This window comes from Umbelopsis ramanniana, assembly GCF_025399195.1.
Source record: "Umbelopsis ramanniana AG unplaced genomic scaffold K450scaffold_54, whole genome shotgun sequence".
In the NCBI taxonomy this organism is placed as follows: domain Eukaryota; kingdom Fungi; phylum Mucoromycota; class Umbelopsidomycetes; order Umbelopsidales; family Umbelopsidaceae; genus Umbelopsis; species Umbelopsis ramanniana.
Genome location: NW_026252140.1, coordinates 102,996 through 124,682, shown reverse-complemented (window position 1 = coordinate 124,682; position 21,687 = coordinate 102,996). Strand labels below are relative to the sequence as shown.

General features: G+C 42.2%; 9 protein-coding genes across 9 annotated transcripts; 3 read left to right on the top strand and 6 right to left on the bottom strand.

Moving 5' to 3' along the window:
- Nucleotides 1–820: 820 nt before the first annotated feature.
- K450DRAFT_282904 (uncharacterized protein) lies at nt 821–1,963 on the top strand. The gene is made up of 6 exons (XM_051593460.1): nt 821–945; nt 1,006–1,039; nt 1,109–1,154; nt 1,225–1,343; nt 1,408–1,704; nt 1,772–1,963. The coding sequence occupies exons 1-6, from the start codon at nt 908–910 to the stop codon at nt 1,898–1,900; spliced, it is 663 nt and encodes a 220-aa protein (XP_051442116.1). The 5' UTR covers nt 821–907; the 3' UTR covers nt 1,901–1,963.
- Nucleotides 1,964–1,999: 36 nt separating this feature from the next.
- K450DRAFT_213300 (uncharacterized protein) lies at nt 2,000–3,386 on the bottom strand. The gene is made up of 2 exons (XM_051584819.1): nt 3,003–3,386; nt 2,000–2,926 (listed from the first exon to the last, which is right to left on the bottom strand). The coding sequence occupies exons 1-2, from the start codon at nt 3,354–3,356 to the stop codon at nt 2,183–2,185; spliced, it is 1,098 nt and encodes a 365-aa protein (XP_051442115.1). The 5' UTR covers nt 3,357–3,386; the 3' UTR covers nt 2,000–2,182.
- Nucleotides 3,387–3,714: 328 nt separating this feature from the next.
- Nucleotides 3,715–4,376, top strand: K450DRAFT_253715 (uncharacterized protein). The gene is made up of 2 exons (XM_051591080.1): nt 3,715–3,873; nt 3,981–4,376. The coding sequence occupies exons 1-2, from the start codon at nt 3,747–3,749 to the stop codon at nt 4,181–4,183; spliced, it is 330 nt and encodes a 109-aa protein (XP_051442114.1). The 5' UTR covers nt 3,715–3,746; the 3' UTR covers nt 4,184–4,376.
- Nucleotides 4,377–4,794: 418 nt separating this feature from the next.
- K450DRAFT_253714 (uncharacterized protein) lies at nt 4,795–6,751 on the top strand. The gene is made up of 4 exons (XM_051591079.1): nt 4,795–5,217; nt 5,308–5,891; nt 5,977–6,382; nt 6,473–6,751. The coding sequence occupies exons 1-4, from the start codon at nt 4,818–4,820 to the stop codon at nt 6,640–6,642; spliced, it is 1,560 nt and encodes a 519-aa protein (XP_051442113.1). The 5' UTR covers nt 4,795–4,817; the 3' UTR covers nt 6,643–6,751.
- A 1-nt stretch (nt 6,752) lies between these two features.
- On the bottom strand, nt 6,753–9,487 carry K450DRAFT_253707 (uncharacterized protein). Its single transcript, XM_051591078.1, has 13 exons — nt 9,223–9,487; nt 8,940–9,121; nt 8,811–8,868; nt 8,652–8,737; nt 8,466–8,585; nt 8,275–8,403; nt 8,086–8,187; nt 7,810–7,970; nt 7,686–7,733; nt 7,510–7,606; nt 7,362–7,440; nt 7,208–7,296; nt 6,753–7,145 (listed from the first exon to the last, which is right to left on the bottom strand). Exons 1-13 carry the CDS (start codon nt 9,443–9,445, stop codon nt 6,990–6,992), a joined length of 1,530 nt encoding a protein of 509 aa, XP_051442112.1. The 5' UTR covers nt 9,446–9,487; the 3' UTR covers nt 6,753–6,989.
- A 110-nt stretch (nt 9,488–9,597) lies between these two features.
- Nucleotides 9,598–12,272, bottom strand: K450DRAFT_253695 (uncharacterized protein). Its single transcript, XM_051591077.1, has 4 exons — nt 10,705–12,272; nt 10,231–10,610; nt 10,113–10,167; nt 9,598–10,042 (listed from the first exon to the last, which is right to left on the bottom strand). Exons 1-4 carry the CDS (start codon nt 12,232–12,234, stop codon nt 9,914–9,916), a joined length of 2,094 nt encoding a protein of 697 aa, XP_051442111.1. The 5' UTR covers nt 12,235–12,272; the 3' UTR covers nt 9,598–9,913.
- Nucleotides 12,273–12,277: 5 nt separating this feature from the next.
- K450DRAFT_253690 (uncharacterized protein) lies at nt 12,278–14,523 on the bottom strand. Its single transcript, XM_051591076.1, has 9 exons — nt 14,438–14,523; nt 14,114–14,362; nt 13,955–14,051; nt 13,644–13,870; nt 13,531–13,578; nt 13,373–13,462; nt 13,197–13,308; nt 12,807–13,138; nt 12,278–12,740 (listed from the first exon to the last, which is right to left on the bottom strand). Exons 1-9 carry the CDS (start codon nt 14,498–14,500, stop codon nt 12,342–12,344), a joined length of 1,617 nt encoding a protein of 538 aa, XP_051442110.1. The 5' UTR covers nt 14,501–14,523; the 3' UTR covers nt 12,278–12,341.
- Nucleotides 14,524–15,606: 1,083 nt separating this feature from the next.
- Nucleotides 15,607–19,181, bottom strand: K450DRAFT_253677 (uncharacterized protein). The gene is made up of 17 exons (XM_051591075.1): nt 18,974–19,181; nt 18,888–18,894; nt 18,696–18,798; nt 18,541–18,623; nt 18,208–18,476; nt 17,918–18,142; nt 17,821–17,845; nt 17,726–17,750; nt 17,631–17,651; nt 17,358–17,572; nt 17,146–17,291; nt 16,935–17,084; nt 16,851–16,869; nt 16,422–16,775; nt 16,327–16,351; nt 16,094–16,268; nt 15,607–16,027 (listed from the first exon to the last, which is right to left on the bottom strand). Exons 1-17 carry the CDS (start codon nt 19,031–19,033, stop codon nt 15,785–15,787), a joined length of 2,145 nt encoding a protein of 714 aa, XP_051442109.1. The 5' UTR covers nt 19,034–19,181; the 3' UTR covers nt 15,607–15,784.
- Nucleotides 19,182–19,419: 238 nt separating this feature from the next.
- K450DRAFT_201469 (uncharacterized protein) lies at nt 19,420–20,751 on the bottom strand (the record flags this gene model as incomplete). Its single annotated transcript, XM_051584666.1, has 1 exon — nt 19,420–20,751. The coding sequence occupies one exon, from the start codon at nt 20,749–20,751 to the stop codon at nt 19,420–19,422; it is 1,332 nt and encodes a 443-aa protein (XP_051442108.1).
- Nucleotides 20,752–21,687: the final 936 nt, after the last annotated feature.

The window sequence follows — 21,687 nt, the reverse complement described above, 5'->3', positions numbered from 1 at the left end:
CACCCAAGTCACCACCCATCTCAAAACATATAAAGAAATCACTTCTCTTCGGCGGTTGTTCGATCTGAAAACCAAGTGACAACGTTCCAGCTTTCCAACAAACCCTTCATGATCATTACACACTTACAATCGCTCCTCAGCAATTTTAACAGCCCTTCTAGTACCCTTTTATTGCAATGGCATCAAGTACCTGAGTACATCTTGCCACAGTCGTAGTCTTGTACTAGAAAATAAAAGAAACCATTGAATCGTGGACTGCTTGAGACAGGAGGATTGCAATGTAATGGAAGTGGGCTCACAGAAGCTAGAAGTCACGAGGCAGCCGAAGGGAATGGCCTTGTGGCTGTGTTCAACAGGACGTCAGCCACATAAGGCTTTTAACGATAAACATGCAAACAAAAGCGGCTCGCTTTGCTGACGCGGAAGAAGCAACACCAGTACATGCAAATAAGATAGAACTGTCAACAGAAAAGATGATTTGCAGTGAGTGTAATAATCGTTGCCGCAAGGCGTAGGTTGTAGGATATTGATAGATCATGCCTTGCAAATCCGCAGTAGTGGCTGATTACTGAAAGGTGGTAACTGGGACACATAACTTGTGGTTTATTCATGTTTTGAGAAGGAAAAAAAACTGGGAGGTTCAGTAAGTAAGACAACGGTACATTACATACTTTGCTCTCACTGTGAACAATATCGTCAAAACTGCTGCTAGAAGCATAAAGGATCTTCCGTTGATGAGCCTCTTGCGCTTATTACGTACAATACGGCAGCCACCATAGTCACCCCTTGGAATAAGCACAGCCCGGAAGCCAGCCTTTTCTTTCATTTAAGCAAAGATCATAAAAATTGAATCGTCCCTTTTTCACCGCCACTTCATTAGTTCTTTACCTTCTCCTTTACTTCCTACATGGTAACATCTACCTGCTGTTGCTGCATTCCGCTTAGGCAAGTAAAGTGTAGACATGACATATAGATAAAGACCAGGGCCTAACATAATTTTCACAGAGTGGGAGTAGGCATTATTGCCACATTTTCATTGGTAAGATATTAACTAGCATCAGTTTGAAGCACACATCGCAATATCACCAACAGTTTACGCAACTCGTAGGCTTTCTATGGGTCCAGCTTGATCCTTTGCTTTGTCTATAAAAACGGCAAGTAGTGTTCATTCAACCAAATCCAACACAAAGCTACATGCTTGCTAAATATAGATACTACCTGCAGAGTATTACAGTATAGTCGACAATCGTATAAACGGAGTAAATGCGATATTCTGGTCCTCGGTAGCCGTCTCAATAGTTTGGCTTCTGGCGTCCTTGTTCGGCCTGATTGGTGTCCTGACCGTAAGAATGTCGATAATGATGCTAAGTGGACAAGTTTTTATTACTGATCACAGTCGTACCGTAGCAACGTCGTGGTATGGTTTTGCTATTCAACACCTTCAATTGGATCATGGCCTTCTTAACTCTCGGAGTGTCACTTGCAGCCTTCATTTTGTTGTTGGCCAGAGAGCAAGATGCGCACAACAACTGCGTTACCTTCTGGAACGAGCAGGGTGGTCCCCCCACAGCCGACGGCTCGCCTTATCACAGCTCCGTCAATATACCTTCAAACCAACAAAGCATCGACGACTACTGTACCAACATTCTCAAAATTCTTACCATTGTTGTCGGTGTATTGACCTTTGTTGGTAACGGTATTCAGGTAATAACTAATGTATCTCTCATAAACATAGAGCGGCGAATTCTATTAAAACATCCATCTATTCCAGCTCTACTTTGCTGCTATGGTCGGTGCTTACTCGACAAGATTGAAGCGATTCAGACAGCATGTACCACTTCGCGACTTGGATTACATGCAAGATAAGCAATATACAAGCCCATATCCCAACCCATATTGAGGAATTCACTCATAGTAGCCTTATTTATAATCGCTATACTGTTGCAATAAATATATCTTCGCCCATGTATATCTCGAAATGATACGTCGAACGGTTTGCCAATAAATTCACACCCTAGAAATGCTATCTGTTACTACGATATATTTTTTTAATGATATAGCCAATACGATTGTGATGATGGTGTTATTTTATGAAATGAAAAAAAAAATTATAATGTTATGTGCAGCAGAAGTTGCAATCTCTTCTAAATACATTATTGCAGTCTATCCAGTTTGATGTTAATTAGTTGCCTTTGACGGCGCGAAGGACTTCACCGGCGAAATCCTGTTCAGCCTTCTCGATACCTTCACCGACTTCCCATCTGACATAGTCAATGACCTCGCAGTCTACGCCTTCGTCCTTGCCAGTCTTGGCCACGACTTCTTCAACCGTACCGCCACCGAGCATATAGTTTTGGTGAGTCAAGACATTCGTTTCCAAAAACTCCTTCTTATCGGCTCCTTCTGGAACGACAGCTTGTGATTCGTTGAGGAATGTAGGATTAAATCCTACGACTTGACGAGCAACGTTGCGAGACAGCTTAGACAAAGCTGGCGATGAGGCAGGTCCGCCAGAAAGGCCAAGCACAGCAATACCTCCGATCTTGCCAGTGGTGCTGTCACCACCGTGAGTGTATGCAGAAGCCAGGATAGTTCTGTCGTGCTGCTTGGGAATTTGTTGCAATTCTGATTCAGGGTCGGCAACAACAGCAACGCGGCGGAGTGTGATGTTTTCACCAAGCTTGCCAATAGTCTCAACGATAGATTCTTGGACTGTCTTGAACAAGGCATAGGCGTCTGCAGATGCTGATGAAGGATGAGGCATAATTGGGCTGTTGATGAAAGATTCAACAGGAATATGGTGGATGAATCTTGACTTGTCGAGGTTTTGGAAGACATCAGGAACGAAGAGAGAGGTTGAAGCAATTTGAGTGGCCAAATTCTTGAAGAGATCGTTTCGAGACACAAAATCTGTTTCGCAGTTCAGCTATATCATTGAAAAAGAACAAGTTAGCATTTTCATGATCATACAATTCCGCCGAAACTACAGTCTCACAACTGACCTCGATGATCGTGCTTCTGCTCTTAACGCCTCCTTCACCGCGACCGGGAGCTTCGACGGTGGCGATAGCAATCAAGCCTTCACCAGCAGTTCTACCAGCAACCTTTTGCGCCTTCTTGGCACCGGAAACCTTGGCATCCTCCTCAAGCCAAGCAAGAGCCTTTTCATAGTCATTCTCAGCCTTAACTAGGGCTTCTTTTGCTTTTGACATGGATACTTCGGTTTCTTGTCGAAGTTTGGCAAGGAGCTTAATGGAAGGCTTGAAGCCATTGGCTGTGGATGCATATCGAACTAATGCTGGGCTGAGGGCAGCGCATCGAGGCAAACTGTAAGTAAGTTGAAATGCTTTGAACATCTTGTGTGCAGCTGAGTATGCTTCAAACTTGTGCATTTGACAAGGGGCCCAGAATGGCAGGTCCCAAAAAAATTGAGTGGCTTAGCTGAGTTAGGACTGCCAAATCAGAGAGAAAGTTGGGTAAAAACATAATTTGACCTGGACTATTTGAAACTTCAGTATCTAATCATTTATTTGAAAATTTATAGGCATTTCTTTTAAAAATCATGAGCTGTTCGGTAGACACTTCTGACAGTGAACATATCGCTTAAGAAAAAAAAAAGGGTTGGTCTGAGTTGGCTGCTAACAGCCTAAGTGACTGGTATTCGCAAGCCACCAGAAAAATTCTAATATGATGAGGACAGTGAAAAATTTTTGTTCCTCCTCTTTTGCTCCCAGTTCTCTCTCGCAATGGCCCCCGTCAAGAAGACCAAGAAGACCGTCGAGTCCATCAACTCCCGTCTCCAGCTCGTTACCAAGTCTGGAAAGTACACTCTTGGTTACAAGACCACCTTGAAGACTCTCCGTCACGGAAAGTGTAAGTAGATTTTCTTAGACATCTTGTCTTTGAGGGACAGGAGCTCATTCCGAGCAGAGATCGTCCCTTTCGTTGTGGCTAACACCCACACCCCTTTCCTCCTTTAGCCAAGCTCGTCATCATTGCTGGTAACTGCCCTCCTCTCCGCAAGTCCGAGATCGAGTACTATGCCATGCTTTCCAAGACTCCTGTCCATCACTACAATGGCAACAACATTGAGCTCGGTACCGCTTGCGGTAAGCTCTTCCGCACCTCCGTCCTTTCCATCACTGACCAAGGTGACAGTGAAATTCTCTCCACCCAACAGTAAGGAAATGGATGCGATAGTGTCTATCTAGGTAGCAACGTTGTTGTTGTATTTGGGGGCATTAAAAAATTGGAAACTGAAAGTGTAAAGACATTTTCTTTTTCTTTTTGTTTCAAATATTTTTTTATTCTTGCCATGTCGATAGCAATGCTTGACTAATAAAGCCAACAAAAAAAAAAAAAACAATGAAAACTTTTGTGCTGGAAAGTGGTTGCTTTTAAAAGAAACATCTGAAGTGTAAATGTAAAATAGATAGTGCTTGTTGGCATTTTGGCATAGTGTGAAGCATACACCTCAAGTATGAAAAGTTATATGAGCATCTTCAGCGCATGATCACTTACATGTAATGTTTTGTAAGGACTAGGTGTAAAGTAAGTTACCGCGCCTATGAGATAAGAATGACTGGTTTTTTTCCTCAATGGTACATTTGGGCATCGGTTACCAGGGCAGACAGTTCGAGTGTCGCAAGTGCTGACCGAGCGAGCGACAATTTGCTGAGAGTGAAAAATTGGAACTGCAGAGAACGGAGACAAAGCTCACCTGCGGAGAGTAATTTACTAAAAAGTGATACATAAAAATGATTACCCTTGCTCACTTCACTTCTTTGTTCTTTCTCATTCAGTCACTAAAAAACCCAATGGATTTCTCCACTCTGATATCAAAGTCTATTGACTTGCTGAACCAACATGCTCCCCAAGCTGTCCAGTTATACAACAGAGCCACGCCTACTGACTTGATTGTTGTTGGCGCTGCCACTCTCTTGACGCTGTACAACATCACTTCGATGATTAATAAGTCCAAGTACAGCCATCTCAATATGCCTCGCAAGGTCGCTTATTCATTGCCACTCGTTGGACATACTTTGTACATGACTTTCAACGCCAACAGGTTTCTTGACTGGTGCGTTGCAAACTATGGTGACACCTTTGACTTGGATATCCTTGGAAAGACCATTACGGTTGCCGGGGGAAAGATCGCCGAACAGGTTATGAAGGAGGATGGACACGTCTTGTCTTTGGAGCATGGTGTTTTGACAGGTAAGAGAGGTTACTTGTAGCGTAACGGGTTCAGTCTCCTAGCCAAAGTTGTCCTATGTTAATTTACCTTCGCCCATTTTTGCGCGCTAGAAACTCTCCACGTTAACTACGTGTTCAACAAGGATACCTTTTTCCTAGGATTTACTGCAAACCCTGCTATCATCAAGCTACTTCTAGCTCCATCCAAAATGCCAAACTTCACCTCAAGAATCGTTGAATCCGTCAATTATGGCCTTTCTCAAATTGCCTCCGACCTGCCTCTCAACGTCGAAAACACTCCTGTCTTTCTTCAAGAGCTCGTAGCTTTTATCAGTGTTCGCATTCTCATCGGTGAAGAGGTCGCCAAGAACCGCGAAGTCATTGATACTTTTGCTCAATTCACCAACGATATCACTCGCAATGTTCCCTTGTGGCAAGTCTTACCGGAGTTCCTCCACAAACCAATGCTTCCATATTTGCAATCACTCAACCGCCATAAGGTTTGCATGGATACCCATGTTGATCCCGTTGTGGAGAAGCGAAGAAAGATGCTTCGTGACGGTGAACTCGAGCGTGGTAGCAAATGCGATTACCTTCAGGAGCTTATTGAATATCAGTATCCTGATGGCAAGACTTTCACCAACAAGGAAATCACTGATGGTGTTTTGCTGATCGCTTTCGCCTCCGTTCATACTGTAAGTATTGCCTGTAAACAAATTTATGTTCACAAGCAAGGGTTAGAACCTAACGCTTTTTTTTTCTTGTTTTGGACGCATACAGACCAGTCAGAATCTAAGCTTCGGTTTGTTCTGGCTCCTTTGCCGACCTGATGTTTGCGACCAACTTCGCCAGGAAATCGATCAAGTTCTTGCTCGTCACAATGATAAAATCAATGACGAATCCTTGAAGGAAATGGTTTTCCTCGACCGATTTTTGCGTCAAGTCCTTCGTCTCGGTGTCGACAAATTAGCTACCGGTAAAATGGCGATGGAAGACTATACCTTCATGAACGGATACCAAATTCCCAAGGGCCGCTTGGTTCAATCTTTGAGTCGTCGTATCATGTTCGATTCCTACACTGTTGATTCAACTCTTGATGAGATGGATCCCTTCACAGAGACCAAGAGAGAAGCAACACAGACCGGTCGTGATAACATTGCTTTTGGTCTTGGAAAGCATATGTGTCGTAAGTGTCCATATATATTTGGGGTAGCATTTTCTTGCGGGGAGGAGTATTACAGGTTTGCTGACCTTCTTGATTCATCTTTTGCTACAGCTGGTCGTTTCTTTGCCATTCATGAAATCAAGATTGTTTTGATCACGCTCTTGAAGCACTATAATGTTGAGCTGCGTGACAAGAGCAAGCCTGTCGACCCTGTTGTATATGCCCTCGGCATGTTCGCCACACCCAACGAAAACCCTATCGTCATCACAGCAAGAAAGTAAACCGCCTGCCCATACCGGCAAGTTAGAAATCACAGTAGACTCTCTCAGAGTCATAGATAACTATTATTTCTCATATTGCACCTTTAAAACTAAAATGTATTTATAATGTTCAATTGATTCTCTGCAACGCTTATTGCTTGCCTTTACCCTGGTATCGCATAGCCCCCCTTTATTCGGATATGTTATGGTGGATGTGCAAAGCAGTCCATCAAAAGTGTGAATGAACTATGACAACGGGGTAAGTATGAAAAAGCAAGAATTTATTTACACCTATTTTTTTTTTTTTTGGTCCCTTTCATTTTTTTGGGCTATACATCGTACTTCCTATATCGACACAGCACCTCCTTTCAGGCAAGTATATCTTGTTCAACGCCTTCGTTGTTTTCTCCGAAATAAGTGTCCATCAAAACGCTGGCGGTTCGACACAAATCGGAATGGGTGCTGAGTGTGACTGATTCAAGAGCATAGATGCTATCAGGAATGGATTGCATAAGCGACTTTCCCTACAGAACAGAAATTATCAGATAAATGATTGGAAAAGGAAGATGACGGGAGTTGACATTACCTCAGGCACATGGGTCAGCAGCAATTGCAGATATGTCAAACCGAGTTTGATCAGCTCTGGATCCTCTGACCGTACAAATTCCAAATATCCTGTTGAAATTTTCACATCACTAAATTTGTTCACAGCACACTGTTTATAGATAACATTTTCCTACCTGGTAGTAAAACATTGTTGGGCAACGCTTGTATGTACTTGGTTCCATGGCAGGCAATATTGGTCAAGCTGAACGCCGCCTTCATCAGCAAGTTAGTATGAGCAGCATGACTGATAGTAAGCTGAGCCTAATCAGACTGTCATAATACCTCTTTGCGTATGTCGAAATTGGTATGTGAGGCAATTTCGGTTAGAATTGGGATGGCGCCCGCTTGAATGACCTTTTCAAGGACTTCGGGGCGGCGGCTAATAGCATGAAAAAAGAGAGCATCAGCAACACTGAAACAAAGAACGTTTGGCTATGCAAAGGTGTAGCTGCACTTACGAAGCTGTAATATTGGAAAGGACCCAAAGCGATTCCTTCTTGACAGGCCTATGAGGAACAATGTCATGGTTTTAAATAAGGTGTTCTGAACCTCCGACTAAAATGGAGCACAAATATGCCGTACCTGCAATCTGACTGGCAAAAGCTGATAATACCAGGTAAGAATATTTGCTCCTTGATGAGGATATCAGTATAGTCGTCTGGCCCACTTGCAATATTGCCAAATGTACGAATGAGAGGTAAAGCCAGTGCACCTTGTGAGTGTAGCGGTTCCATATTTTGGACCTATATAGCAATGCATGAAGTTAGAATGCATGGAATCATCCATGATAGTGATCTTTGTTTCCTACAGATCAATATGGAAATGGCTAAGACATAGCCGAGAAAAAAAATATCTTACAAGCAAGGGTGCAATTCCTTCATTCAACAGTTGCCCAATGAACTGATCGCTTCCAGCCGTCAAATAACTCAGAACCCAGCATATTTCAGTAACGGTGTCAGGCTATTATCATGATCAGAAACACAATAAGTAAAGAGTCTCAAAAATAGCAAGCAAGAAGAGCATCACGTCAAGCAAGGGGGTCCTTACTGTGTTATTGATGAGATGGGATGCCAGTTTAGGGCTAATACCGGCTTGAAAGAATTCTTCAAGGTGTGCATTCGGACCACGAGCCAAGTTGGATAAAGCAAAGCAAGCAGTTTGCACCAAGTTGGAATCCTATATGGAGTGTCAATGATCTCGTCCACGATATTCAGAGAAGGATAAAAAAGCTTTCGTACCGAGGAATCGAGTAAATTGACCAAAGGTTGTAGGACTCCATTCTTTCTCAGCATTGATCTTATTTCATCACTTTCCACTGCCATATTACCTAGCGCCCATGCAGAGTGGTCTTGCAATGCCTGAATGTTTTTGTATTCAATAAACAAGATGCATTATCCGCACCATCATATATAAAGAACACTTACTACGTTGGATTCCTTGAGATACGAGACAAGGTATGGAATAGTGGATGTAGCCTTAATGCAAAATTCGTAAGATCCAGCAGCAATATCTAATGATCATAAATTTTCATTGCTGAGTTTTCATGCTGAGTTTATGATGGACCAATGTTCCAAATGGCTTACTGGTTATGCCGACGACAGCTTGGAGCTGTTCATCTGGATCTCCAGCAGTCAAAAGTTGCTAATGTGAATTTCAAAAGCAACAGATTAATACAGATCATGAGATATTTGCAAATAGCCGCATCTACTTACCGTGAGTAAATTGACACAATCGCCATCAACTACAAAGTCGTGCACCGCTTTCGATGGATCGAAAAGTGCTCTTCCCAAAAACTTCACGGCATCAAGTCGAACTTCGTGGGAACTACTCTTCAACTCCTCCTCAAGTTTGGAAATATCGTGAGTATTCAATTCGTAATTGACCGGGTAGTCTCCTAGGCAGAAGACAAAAGTCAAAGCGTTAGGAAATCAGCCAGCTAGATATCAAGACGTTCTTTCATTTTTTCAAACAAGCGTCATTGATGGGATAGCTAACCGTCATCCTCTCCAGCACTCTCATACTCTTCTTTCTGAGTCAAGTGCCGGAACCGCTTTGCAGTTATAAGCTGTTCGCGATGTTTTCGGCGAAGTGCTTGGTCAATGGCCAGTCGGCGACGTCGGGATTCTTCATTGGTTTTCGAAATGCTGTTGCGCTTGTATCTACTTCGATGGAGTTCGCTTATGCTCTTACGCTTCTCTGCTTGAGTTTCCGTTTTCATTGCTTGCAAAATGTACGGCTCACTTGCTAACGTTGTTGTAAATGCTTTCCCGCGGTTTCGACGGGCGTTGTCTGACAGTCACATATTGTCACGGGTGGAACCCCTCGTTCATGCAAGGCCCCGTCTTGCTGGTTTCCTTTTGATTATTACCATTGGGATATCACACAATGGAGGTGTACTTCATATTTAAAGGAAAGACATTGTAAGTCCTTGTGGTTTTCAGATGCATAGCTGATCTGCTGGAAGAACATCTGCCAAAACAGGATATGTACGACCAGTTGAACATACAGAATCGTGTGTAAATGAAGATGAGGGAAAAAAATATCAATTGCAAACCATATCTCTCATACAGTGATATAAAATCGACATTTCTTTCTAAATCTTATGGAAATTGCTATTATTATGATACAATAAAAAGAAAGAGCGTACATTTGTCATTAATTAAATACATAACATCACTCTTCTGATCTAGAAGGTGTCCTGTGCCATATTGGCGGCGAGATTGTAATTGCCCTCATCATAGTCATACGATCTCTTTTGACTACTCTGTGTCCGACGTTTCAAATCATTCATTTCTTGTTGCGTATAGCCTCGAATCTGATCATATCAAAGAGGTTGTCAGTCATTTTATGGCAGAAATTGTCGTGCTCAAACAAACGTCTTTTACCTTCATTGTAGCATTATCGAACTTATAAGGTATGGATCCTAAAGTTCCATCAAATCTGTACGCTCACAATTAAGTAAGTATGTTCCCGGCACTTTGGACATAACTCTATAAACTTTACCTGTTCTTCTTAATATCTAAGAATCGCAAATCTTCACCTTGGGAATTTTTTTGTATAATGACCACGTTATCGGCTTCTTGGGTCACTTTGGCACTTCCGAACACAGAATTAATATCAAGCGCAGGAGCATTCTCCTTTCGAGGGTGAACGACCAGAGTTATATGCACATCTTTACTCGTTGCAAATTTACGAAGTTCGGCTATAGCCTCATCTTGTATGTCCCATTTATCCAGCGATGACCTGCCTTGTTGAGATAACATGAATTGTAGATTATCGAGAATAATATGTCGAACATCGTAGGCATAAACTGCATGCTGGCAAGCAAGAATAACATCTTTGATGGAAGTACTTCCAAAAAACTTCAAAAAGTACAGTGGTAACTATAACCGACAAATAAAGGAAATATCAGTAAATGGCACCAACATTATTTTTTGCAGCCAACCATTAGTACGTTTTGTGAACGTTTAACTTTACCTGTTCAAATTTGTCTGCCCAAACATCGAATTCATTTGGTGCCTTGGTCAGATCTTTTCCCGCAAATTGACACAGCATTTTCTTGGCAAGTCGCTTGTTCAGGATTTCAAAGCTTCCCCACAAGGTTGTCACACCACTTTTGCAATAGTCCAGACTCAATTGACTGATAATGGTTGTCTTGCCAACACCAGTAGGTCCAGTCAGAATAGTAAGCTCTCCAGGACGATGTCCTTTAAGAACCGCATTCAAAGCCGGCAGGTCGGTTGATTGAACCCCCTTGGCTTGGTCTGGGCTTAAGAATTCTCGATAGACTTCGTCGCGCAATTCATGAAAATCTACGATTTGGTCGTGTTGTAAGATGCTGGCCTTGGACAAAATGTCATTCAGATTTTTGTTTTGCAACAGTGCTTGGTGAGCGGTCAACGGTCCTTGAGCATCACCCATGCGTGTGTTAACAATGAAACATCTCGACTCGCCCAGCTTATGTGCAAACGTTTCGGCTGCCAGCTGTCCGTCAACATCATCATCCAACCATAAGTAAATCTTAGAGAACCGCTCTAGTAGTGGCAACACCGTCTGTGGAAGCTGGTAAACCGAAGTCGGTAATGAGAAACTAGGAATGCCGGTGTTCTGATATGCTGACATGGCGTCAAGTTCGTTTCGAGTGATGATAACGGCTTCAGCTTCGGCAGGTGCAACATGATAGCCGAAAAGTCCAGTGGCGATAGGCGCAACAGGATCGAATGCAACTGGCTGCTGAACATTGTCCAAATGACATGCTTTCAATCTGGTTGTCTCAATTGTAAATTTTTGGTTATCTCCATATGAAAGAGTAGTTTGTGGATATGTGATGCATTGAGTGTGGTTCGGTTCGCCGTCTCCTGCTGCAGCAAGTTTGGATTCAGCAGATGAGTATTCCGCTAATCCAACACGGTAAGCTTCAAGGGTTTCCTTGGTAAGTCTGGTATCAATACAAACATCCTCGAGAATAGAGGGATTTCCTTGCAGCTGCGTGGAATACAACTCAATCTCGTTCATTGGTCGCGAAAACCGTGCACTTTTGCGATCACCGCGAATATCCGATGTTGAAATGGCTTTAATGTTGTCTCCTTTCTTCTTCCGAAACGCCTTAATATAGTCTTGCCATGATCCTTTTGTGTTGCACGTCCGACATGAATAATTGCCGTGCTCTAGGTCGACGTGTGCAGTAAAGCTATTTCGTTTCACCTTCATACATTGTGGACACTTTGCGATAACCGCAGTATTATTCGAAGTAGGTACAGGCATCTGCTGATGACTGTATAAAAAGTCCATGATTTCACTTTTGCGAGGTTGGTAGTACTTGGACACGAATTCAGGGCCGGCGGAATTCGTCGCTGCGGTATCAGCATGGGTCACATGCTTTGTACTGTGAGCTCGATAGAAATAAGACGTAGTTGGACGTAATAATGTTAAGGTGTTGGCTCGGGAATACCAACATTGACTTCGCAGAAGCAATGTCCGGTTTGCTCTAGGCAACATGTAAGACATTGCAGAAATGATAGAAGAAGTCAGGTTGGAAACAGGCGGTAAATTTTTATACTATGGTAAATTTTTTTTTATTTTTTTTTGGGATAGAGAGCTCGGTTATAAAATCATTAAAAATCTCTATACACCATAACCATTTCATCTAGTCTTCCTGCAGATACTTCGAGTCTTTCAACCTTCTTGTTGAGTTCCTCTATAGCCTTCTTGTCACCAGCGCTAAGCAAATCTTGGTTTTCGCTGACATCCTTTCGTTCCATCTTCTCTAATAGTCGTTGTCGAGTTGCCAGTTCAACACGGATTCTTTGTCTGACATTGGCAATTGACCGGTATAAATCAATCAATAGTTCTTGATAGCATTTGTCAAGAGAAACAAACCAAAGAAAAATGGTTCTTGATGGTGCTCTATCAGCTGATTTGGGAACTTCTTGGATATCACAAATACCATGCGTACAAAGCAATGCCAACTTTTCTCGGGTGTCCTTTGCTGGTAACATGGCCATCTTTTGCACCTGTTGAAATGGTACATGTAAGAAAAACTGTTGTAGCCCATGAACATTCATTACATCGAAACTTGCCTGTTTCTCTTCAAGTTTCCCCTTTTCGATCAAGATGCGGGCAATACGACAGGTGGAATTTCCAAATCTTGATTTTAAGAGTTTGTCGAAAAGCTTCCTCATCATGTATAAACGTATATTTTTGAAGTCCACAACAAAGAAATTATGACCTTTGTTGTCTGCTCGCTTGATAAACCGGGCTGGAGATTGTCTAAGCAATTCAAAGTATTCTGTAACTATGTCTGCGGCAGTGGGACGGTCATTATGTACAGAGTCCTCGCGTGAGTCCAGACCGCTATCAGTAAGCATGTCGTGGGGTAAAACTGACGCCACATGTAATGCAGATGTTGGCTCTACAAAGACGTGTTAATAGCCGGAAAAGAGGAGTGCAGCCTATCAATAACTACTTACGCGATTCTTCTTTGCCAATGCCACCAGTGAAGCTATCACTTTGTTCCAAAAACAAACGAAGAACTTGTCCTGCACCTCGGTTGATAACATCAGTAGCTTGGTCGATAACAGCCTGTTTCGAGTTGAATGTCATTAGTGAAAGTCTTAGAAAGTGGATGGAAGACATTGTTACATACCTCGTTGCGAAAGTATTTTGTGAATTGCTTATAGTTGATTCTGAAGAATACATCATCCTCAACGTCCATCTCAACAGTAAACGCGAAACGCTGTAGAAACAGTACTCATGAGAAAATCATTGAATCAGCAACAACCGATGTTATTGCAAATAACTTACCTTGCTTGCTGATACATCATCATCCATGTTTTCAGTAACTTTTCGTTTCTGGAATAAGCATCATAGTAAGTAAAGATGATAATTACATAATGTCGATATCAAGATGTCATTACCATTCCGATCATTTGTCGTGATTGATCCTCATCCTCTAGTTGCTGTTGAACTTTGACCTCGATCTCAGCCTTCTCGCGCGTACTGGGTCCAAGCAAGATTTCATTGACAGCTCTAGCCTCTGCTTCCAACTGTCGATCAATTCGTGCTTTACTATCCTCAGGCATGACAGCAGTAATAAATCGCTTTGATGCAAGCTGTGAAAACTTTTGTTCATAAACGACGATTTCTATGAACAGAGTGAAATGATTCAAATCAATTAGAATGAGGCTAGGTGATGTCTTCAACATCAATTTAAATGCATTCTACTCACTCTGTTGAGGTGAAGACTCGTTATCCGTCACCCACTGTTTTAAATCTTTGAGTGTCAGACGTCCATTCAATAGCATGAGGTGTGTAATGGTTGACGCCTAGAGAACGAGGATCAGCATCATGAAATCATCCTTATATAAGGTAATGACTTCCTACAAACCTCCTTTCCGAACCATTCGCCAGCCCAATATATAATGCGACCAATTCGTAGTCGTAGAAGAATCTCGTCCTGTCCAATGCTGTAAAAGCAAACTTGGCGTAAACCTTCCCTTGCCTCGGCATAGAAGCAGATATTGTGTTGTATCATGACTACTAAGGCTTCTCGAACGGTCCTGACAGGCATTTGGGTGAATTGCACTATGCCAGACAGTGTCAGTCTACCCTTCGTTAACAGGACTTGTGCCACTTGCTGCAAGGGTACATCAACGGGTAAATGCGCCATTCATCAGCGTGTTCTTTCTATCCTTTCAACTGTTTCACATACCTCCACGATGGGACCAAAGTGCTCCAGCACTATTTCTCTGCACAGTCGTGGTTGCGTCGACATGTTGCCTGTGTCGTGAAGATTGTCCACTTCCGTGGCTTATTTCGAGGTTACTTTTGAAAAATTGTGACTTGTCTACCACCGCAGCCAGAACCCCCGATCTGCCGACGTGCTTCTGAATTTTCGGCCGCATGCATAAGGTCCATCTGCCTGTTTCTGAAATAAAACATTAATTGAGAGCGAACAAATAATTATATTTTTGATTATTTTTATACAAGATCTAGTGCATAATTGAAGGCAGATTTATACTGGTTTCAACGGTCTAAAGACATATTCCTTCGAAAGCTGTAATCCCCCGAGAGCAGTTGTACTGCCGATATTCCTCTAAATTGATGTTTCTTTATTGAATTATTGAAAGCATAAACGCTAGTTTCATTTATCCTTAGAGTACCAAAGAAAGATATGATAAATTGTATTGAGCAGCTATATTTGGTTTCGTATTGAATGCATTTCGATAAGGGTTCTTTTCAAAGCTCCTCGTCTTCTTCATATTCCAGGATGTGTCTGTCTAAAAGCTTGTTATTTCTAATAGAAATAAAAGAGTTGGAAGACTATAGATTGACATTGGCATGATCAAAGGAACTAAATTTACAACAGTGCAGCGTTCAGAGCATTAATGGATTCGACGCAGACCCAAGTCAAGTTCATTACAGGATTAAATTGCATCATCTCATCCTTGGTGTATCTTGTAACTACAATTTGTTCTGCTTCTGATTCAGCATCTTTGTCAATTTAGAATTTGATTTAGTTAGTGCCAGGAATGCTTAACAAAGATAGTAGGTTTAGACAGCGGCTTACTTATGGCACAGTTATCTTCTTGTTGCTCTCCATTTTTCAGCCACTCTGCTGTACTATCGCCAATGCTTTGAACTTCTGGCGGATACAGCGATGCGCTTTTTGCCCATCGGCTAGCCATCAAAGATCTGTCAAATCTATAATCTCTTCTTTCTTCATCGATGGATGTGCCTAGAGAGTTAGGAGGTCCTTTGTCTACTGAGTGCGATTGAACTGAATAGTGAAGATATCAGTATATCCACCGCAACCTAGCATGACAACAACATGATGCTCACGGTCTTTGGTGAACCGGTTCCATGACTTCCACGTTTCTACGTCAGTTAATTTGAAACGTTTTTCGTCCATGTTTGATTACAGATTTTTATCGGGTGGATGAAGTTATAAACGCAAAGAATATAGGTACGGAGACAAAACAAAGGAAATAGAGATATTTTTTGCAGTCATGTTATTCGGCGTGTTAGGCCAAAACAAAAAAAAAAAAAAACGATGATATTACTGTAGCGACTTTTCCAGTTCCTCCACCGTTTCCATGGGCATTCCACAGGTGAAATTCTCACAAATATGAACCAAGGGTTTTTGGTCCTGGTTAGTCAATGTGCTCACGGTAGGGTTCTTGGAGGCTATGAAGCTTCCCTGTTGTGCATGCACAAGCAATTTGTTGGGAAGGAAAGTTTCATTGACCAATCGATGGAATTCTTTTACAGTCGGATCATCCAGGGGGCCAGAAGTAATCACCTGTGAATGGAATCTAATATTAGAAGTGTTGCTGCGAAGGTATCTGTTCTTGGCCAAAGATTATACCTGCTTGACCCCTTTGTCATACATCATGTAGGAAGATACGAGAGCAGGCATAGCAAACGGGTACTTAGTCAACATGCTATGGAAAGAAGTGACGGTGAAACCAGCACGATCGATCATTGCATGATCCTCCAAAGCTTGTCCGAGTCTCAATAGGTTCTTCAGGGCAACAGCATTGCTACAAAAGGAAAATGAGTGTGCGTTCGCTAGTGCGTAAGTGATTATCGATAACATACCCAGATGGCTCCGCTCCATCGCTCTCTGTTGGACGAAAAGGGAATATCATTAGTGACGCTTCTTCCATCATGAGCAAATTAGTCCATTTCCTTACCATCTTTCATTCGAAGCAATATCGACTTGTCCGTTTCAGCTACACTGAAGTATCCACCATTTTTGCTGTCATAAAACACTTCATCCTGCTTCTTTTGCAGTTGGTCTGCCCATTCTATCCACTGTTCGTCAGGGCTAGTTTCATAAAGGTCTATGAGGCCTTGAATAAGAAAAGCATAATCTTCCAGGAAGCCCTCTATACTGGATGGTCCTTCTCTATAGCTTCGAATCAGAGTAGACGAATCCGCTTGATACATGTTATTCTTGATGAACAGGGCAGCTTTCTCAGCTAACTGGCCAATCTTCGGGTCTTGTAACGCTTGAGCTGCTTGAGCCAGTCCAGATATCATAAGACCTAATTAACCATACGGTGTCAGCGAAATATACACATGTATGATTGGGAAACTCTAGGTTACATATATGTCATTACCATTCCAAGAAGTCAAGATCTGAGAGAGCAAAGGTGTTAATGTCACAATTACAACATCATACCATCTATCATACAATATTTCACCTTATCATCTCTATGAGGTTTCGGTCGCTTCTCCAGTCGTAAAGCCCACAACTTGTCTTTACACCGGTTAAGAACATCATTCACCTGATCCTCTGTAATATTGAATTGTTTCGCAGTTTCTGAGGCAGTCGATCGTTCGATCAAAACATTCTATTTAGGATGGTCAGTGGCATGTAGTGCACATTGGTTTGGATGGAGAGGATTTTCTTACTTTGCCTTCCAGTTCTCCATGTGGGTCTTGTGCTGGATCAACGTTACCATTCTTCTTAACATCATAATGATGAGAGAAGATATCAGCATCGTCTTCTCCAAGAATATCTGTCAACTCTGATTTTTCCCAGACACAGAATGCTCCCTCTACTCATATGGATGTATTAGCCGCTATAATAGATGATGGAAGATGCCATATGTAGATCCACATACCAAGTTTTTTGGTAGCACCTTTTTCTGGATATGAGTCTGCATCTTCAGCAGAGTAAAAGCCGCCGCCATCGTGTTGCAAATCCCGCTCGACGTATTTAATGATGTCTCTCATGGTATCCGCAAAGAAGTCGTCTTTAGTGATTTTGTAGGCAGACGCATAGGTTGAGAGGAGCTGTGCTTGATCGTAGAGCATCTTTTCAAAGTGAGGAACATGCCTGTAATTCGATTAGCTTCTGCACTGTACAATCTGGCTTAAGGTATTTTCAAACTTACCATTGATCGTCCGTGCTATATCTACATTTTGATGGCGTAAATCAGCAACTTAAAACAACTATGGTGTATACACTATTTCACAAACTGCAACCTACCTATGGAATCCGTTTCCAACATGATCTAAATGTCAATAAGATTAGTTAAATATCTAGTCATTAAAAATGGAATTGTAGCATATGTCGTCACCTACCATGTATACCGCCATGAGCAATTTTCTGTCAATATAAGCCAAGAGTTGATTAAACGAACCTCTGATATTCCACATACAGATATAAATCAACTATTACCTTCAAAGTAAAAAGAACCATATCCAAAGCCTTTTGAGCTTGCTTTTTGCCTTCTTTTTTCATATAATGATGATAGTCCAACAGGTATGCAAATTGGCAAGAGGTAGGAAACTTTGGTGCTCCGCCGAAACCGCCTTGCTTGCTATCATACGACGACTCCAAGTGCTCATAAACGCTTGAAGTAATCTTTGAAAAGTCCATGGCAGCAGATCCAGTCCCAGATTGCTTCCATGGAAACATGATTTAGTAACCTGAAAGACTGCATTCGAATTACCTACATTGTACTCTACCTCTGCATAACTTCTGAGCTGCTCAATAGTATCAGTAGCATTTTCTTTCAAGGTATCCGGATTCGCTTCCCACATTTGTGCGACTCTCTTCAAGACAGTTTTGAACCCTGGTCGACCGTGTTTGTCATCAGGTGGAAAATACGTTGCGCCAAAGATGGGATATTTGTCTGGAGTTAGGAAAACACTCATTGGCCATCCACCTCTTCCAGAAGTCAATTGAACGTAAGTCATGTACATCTTGTCTACACCGGGATTCTCTTCCCTGTCCACTGTAATGCTAGAATTAAGTGTACGCTTCGAGTCTATAATTAAAAAATGTAGCAGGAAGTTTACCTTTGATGTTGACGTAAAACTTGTTCATGATATCAGCAACTTCTTCACTTTCAAAGGATTCATGCTCCATAACATGGCACCAGCTTAGTTGTATACAAATAAGGTTAGGAAAGGAGCAGTCCAGAGCGCCAAAGGAACAAACGAAATAAACATACTGGCAGGTGCTGTAGCCGACACTGAGGAAAATGACTTTATTCTCGGCCACAGCCTTGTCGAATGCTTCTTTTCCCCATGGATACCAATCGACCGGGTTATGTGCTAAAGAATATCAACAGTAAACATGATTGCCTCGAGTTTGTTAGCGTGGTAAAAAAACCCGCTGTGTGTTGCTGAGTTGTTCTCCTTACCGTGTTGCTGTAAAATAGTCATGGCATTGTAAACCTGTCAGTCGACTACCATTGCATTTTGACATATGTGTAAAAGCCAAACGTACCAACAAATATGGGCTCTTTTCTTTCGCTAGGCGATTTGTAAACTTTGGAGTTTCGGTCATGGCGGACAAGTATCGAAATGGTGTTGAATACGCAGATGGTCGAAATGCAGTAGTGACTGCTGTAAGTGGCGATGTCTTTGGTTTATATGCTCGGTTGCTGAGTCCTCGTAGCGAGCGCTGACAAGAAGATAACAAAACGCGAGAAAACATACGCCTACTCGGTTAATTTTCTGCGATATCCATTTGATTCCGGGTAATGGAGGGAGCAATTTGACGTCACTCTGGCAAGTCCGTTAGAAACCAATGATTGATTTATGATACGTTTATTATGGATAAGTATATGATTGAACAAAATTATGAACGCTTAGTGGTAGATGAGCTGTTTTGCAGAAGGGAATTCCATTGTGAGAAGAGAATTAATTTTTTTGGGTTCCAGTTTGCTACAATTATAACTGTTTTCCGGTCGCGGTAGCGAACAGTTTAGCAAAAGAGTCCTTCTTCTTGACTAAAGACCTAACGAATTTTGGGTTTTTGGAGGCATTGCCTTTTGGTATTCTAGCAGAGGCAAGGGACTTGCTGATGGGGCGAAAACTGGATATAGAGGAATCAGACCTTGGCATTTTATAGAGATATTCACTGGCATTCCTTCGTACGGTTGGTTCGCTAAACGCCTCACAGAGGACGACAGGTGTCCTAGCTGGCAAATCGAAGTCCGGGTCTGTATTCTCCAACAGAGGTCTGGGAGAGGGTAAATGATCGCAGTCAAAGTCGTCATCATGGGCAAAGCGAGCCAGTTCCAAAGCTGATTGGCATTTCTTAATAGATTGATGTTTCTTTTCAATGTGGTCAAAGATGGGTATACTTTCATCTTCTTCAACATAGCCAGCAGTTTTAAAGCAAGGAACGGAAGGCGACTGCATGAGTTGGACTTTGTACTCCAACAAAGGCAAATAGACTGATTTGGATGCAGTGTCTTCAGCAGGCTGTAGTTCAATGCTTTCCATTGACGCTAAGCCTGCTTTTTGAGAGAACAATGGGGCATGAGTTTCCTCCTTGATATAGGAGCTATCGTATGTAGACACAGAGTCGCGAAGGTGGTCCTGGCTTGAAGATGTATCTGATGATAAGGTCTTGTATGGAAACTCGTTGTGAATCTCAATGACTCGTTGCATATCATAAAGGGCGATGGCATTGACAGCATCGATCAGTTTACCAATGTCATTTGGATTACGAGCAGCTGCTTGTGTACACTGCATCAGAAGATATGCCTGGGCATAACGAGATTGTAAGTCCATGGAACGGCTATCTAGCTCTCTCATCTGACTTCCTGCAGTATTAGCGGTCCAAGATAGATTATCTGGGAGGGTTTCGTTACTGAATGTCTGCAGTACGTCCACATAGGACTGATACACATCAGGATGACGAGGATCAAGAGGCTTTTGTATATCAAGCGTTTCCAAGGCTAGAATAGCTGAATGGGTCTGGTTGATAAGAAGTGAGTGCCGAGCTGGAAGTGGTGAACTGTCCTCATCGGATAGAGACAAGGTTGGTACTCCACTAAGACGTACTTTAGGAAGCGGCTTGTAAATGTCTACAGGAGGGCGACTTTTGCCAGACTGAATACTATCGACTCTTGCAGACAATTCTTCCACAATGTCAAGCACTCTTTGCAGCATTTGCTGATTATCTTCACGGGCATAATCGGAATCCTTTGACTGAATTTCGTTGGACATATGTGAAGTCGCATGTTGTATAGAAGGCGATCTGCACATCATCATGGTAAATTACTAGGCGGGAGGGGGGTGAGGTAATGGCGGTTTTCAAGGAGTGCGTAAAATGAATGGACTGGGTAAGGACGACCTTTGAATTAGCAGAAAACTCTGCTTGTTGAGACAAGGTAGTGGTAGCGATTAAAAAGGTTTTGTGGATTGATGATACCTTGAGTAAAAACGCGCCACGCAGTTTACTTTTAAATGCACTGGCCAAAGTTTGTTTGATAGCGTTCCCAAGTGATACGCAAAAAATTAGCTGGCTGCATTTAGGGAATATTGCATTCCCCAGTTTTCTACCTGCCCATCCTAAATTTACTTTTTCGTGATTGACGCATACTTTTTCTGTGAGATGAACGGGAAGCAGTAACTTTGCCTTGGTAGGCTTGAGTATTATATCTTCCATCCATCTTGTGCTTATTTATGTTTAAATTGCTCATCTGTAAATTGTGTGGTGAATGGTATATCACCTCAGCTATTACAAAGGATCGTTTACGTCAGTCGCAAAGAATGCGACAAACACCGTCAGTTAGACAAAAGAAAGATGACTATCATTAGCTTTATTGAGATTGTGGGTGACTCTGTGCATATCATTAGTCACACTTGTCCCCAGTTGTTACAGAATAATCAAGTAAGCTCCTCACTGAACCGGTAAGGAGACCCACGTACATTGGTATGGGAAGACTGTTGCATAGCTCGTTTTGGGATATGACGATGTTTTGCTTGAGCATGGGAAAGGACTTGTTTGACCAGTCAGCCAGAAATAAGGCTTGGTCAACCCACAGGCTATTCTCATTCTAACATTACTTATCGCAAACCATCCAATAGTGAAATACAGCGATGATCTCCATATCCTTCATCATTTCATGTCTCTAGATAAACAGAAAGTAAATTGCTTCATTTCCCAAAACTGATAAATCTTCAACTCGTTTTTCTCCCAAAACG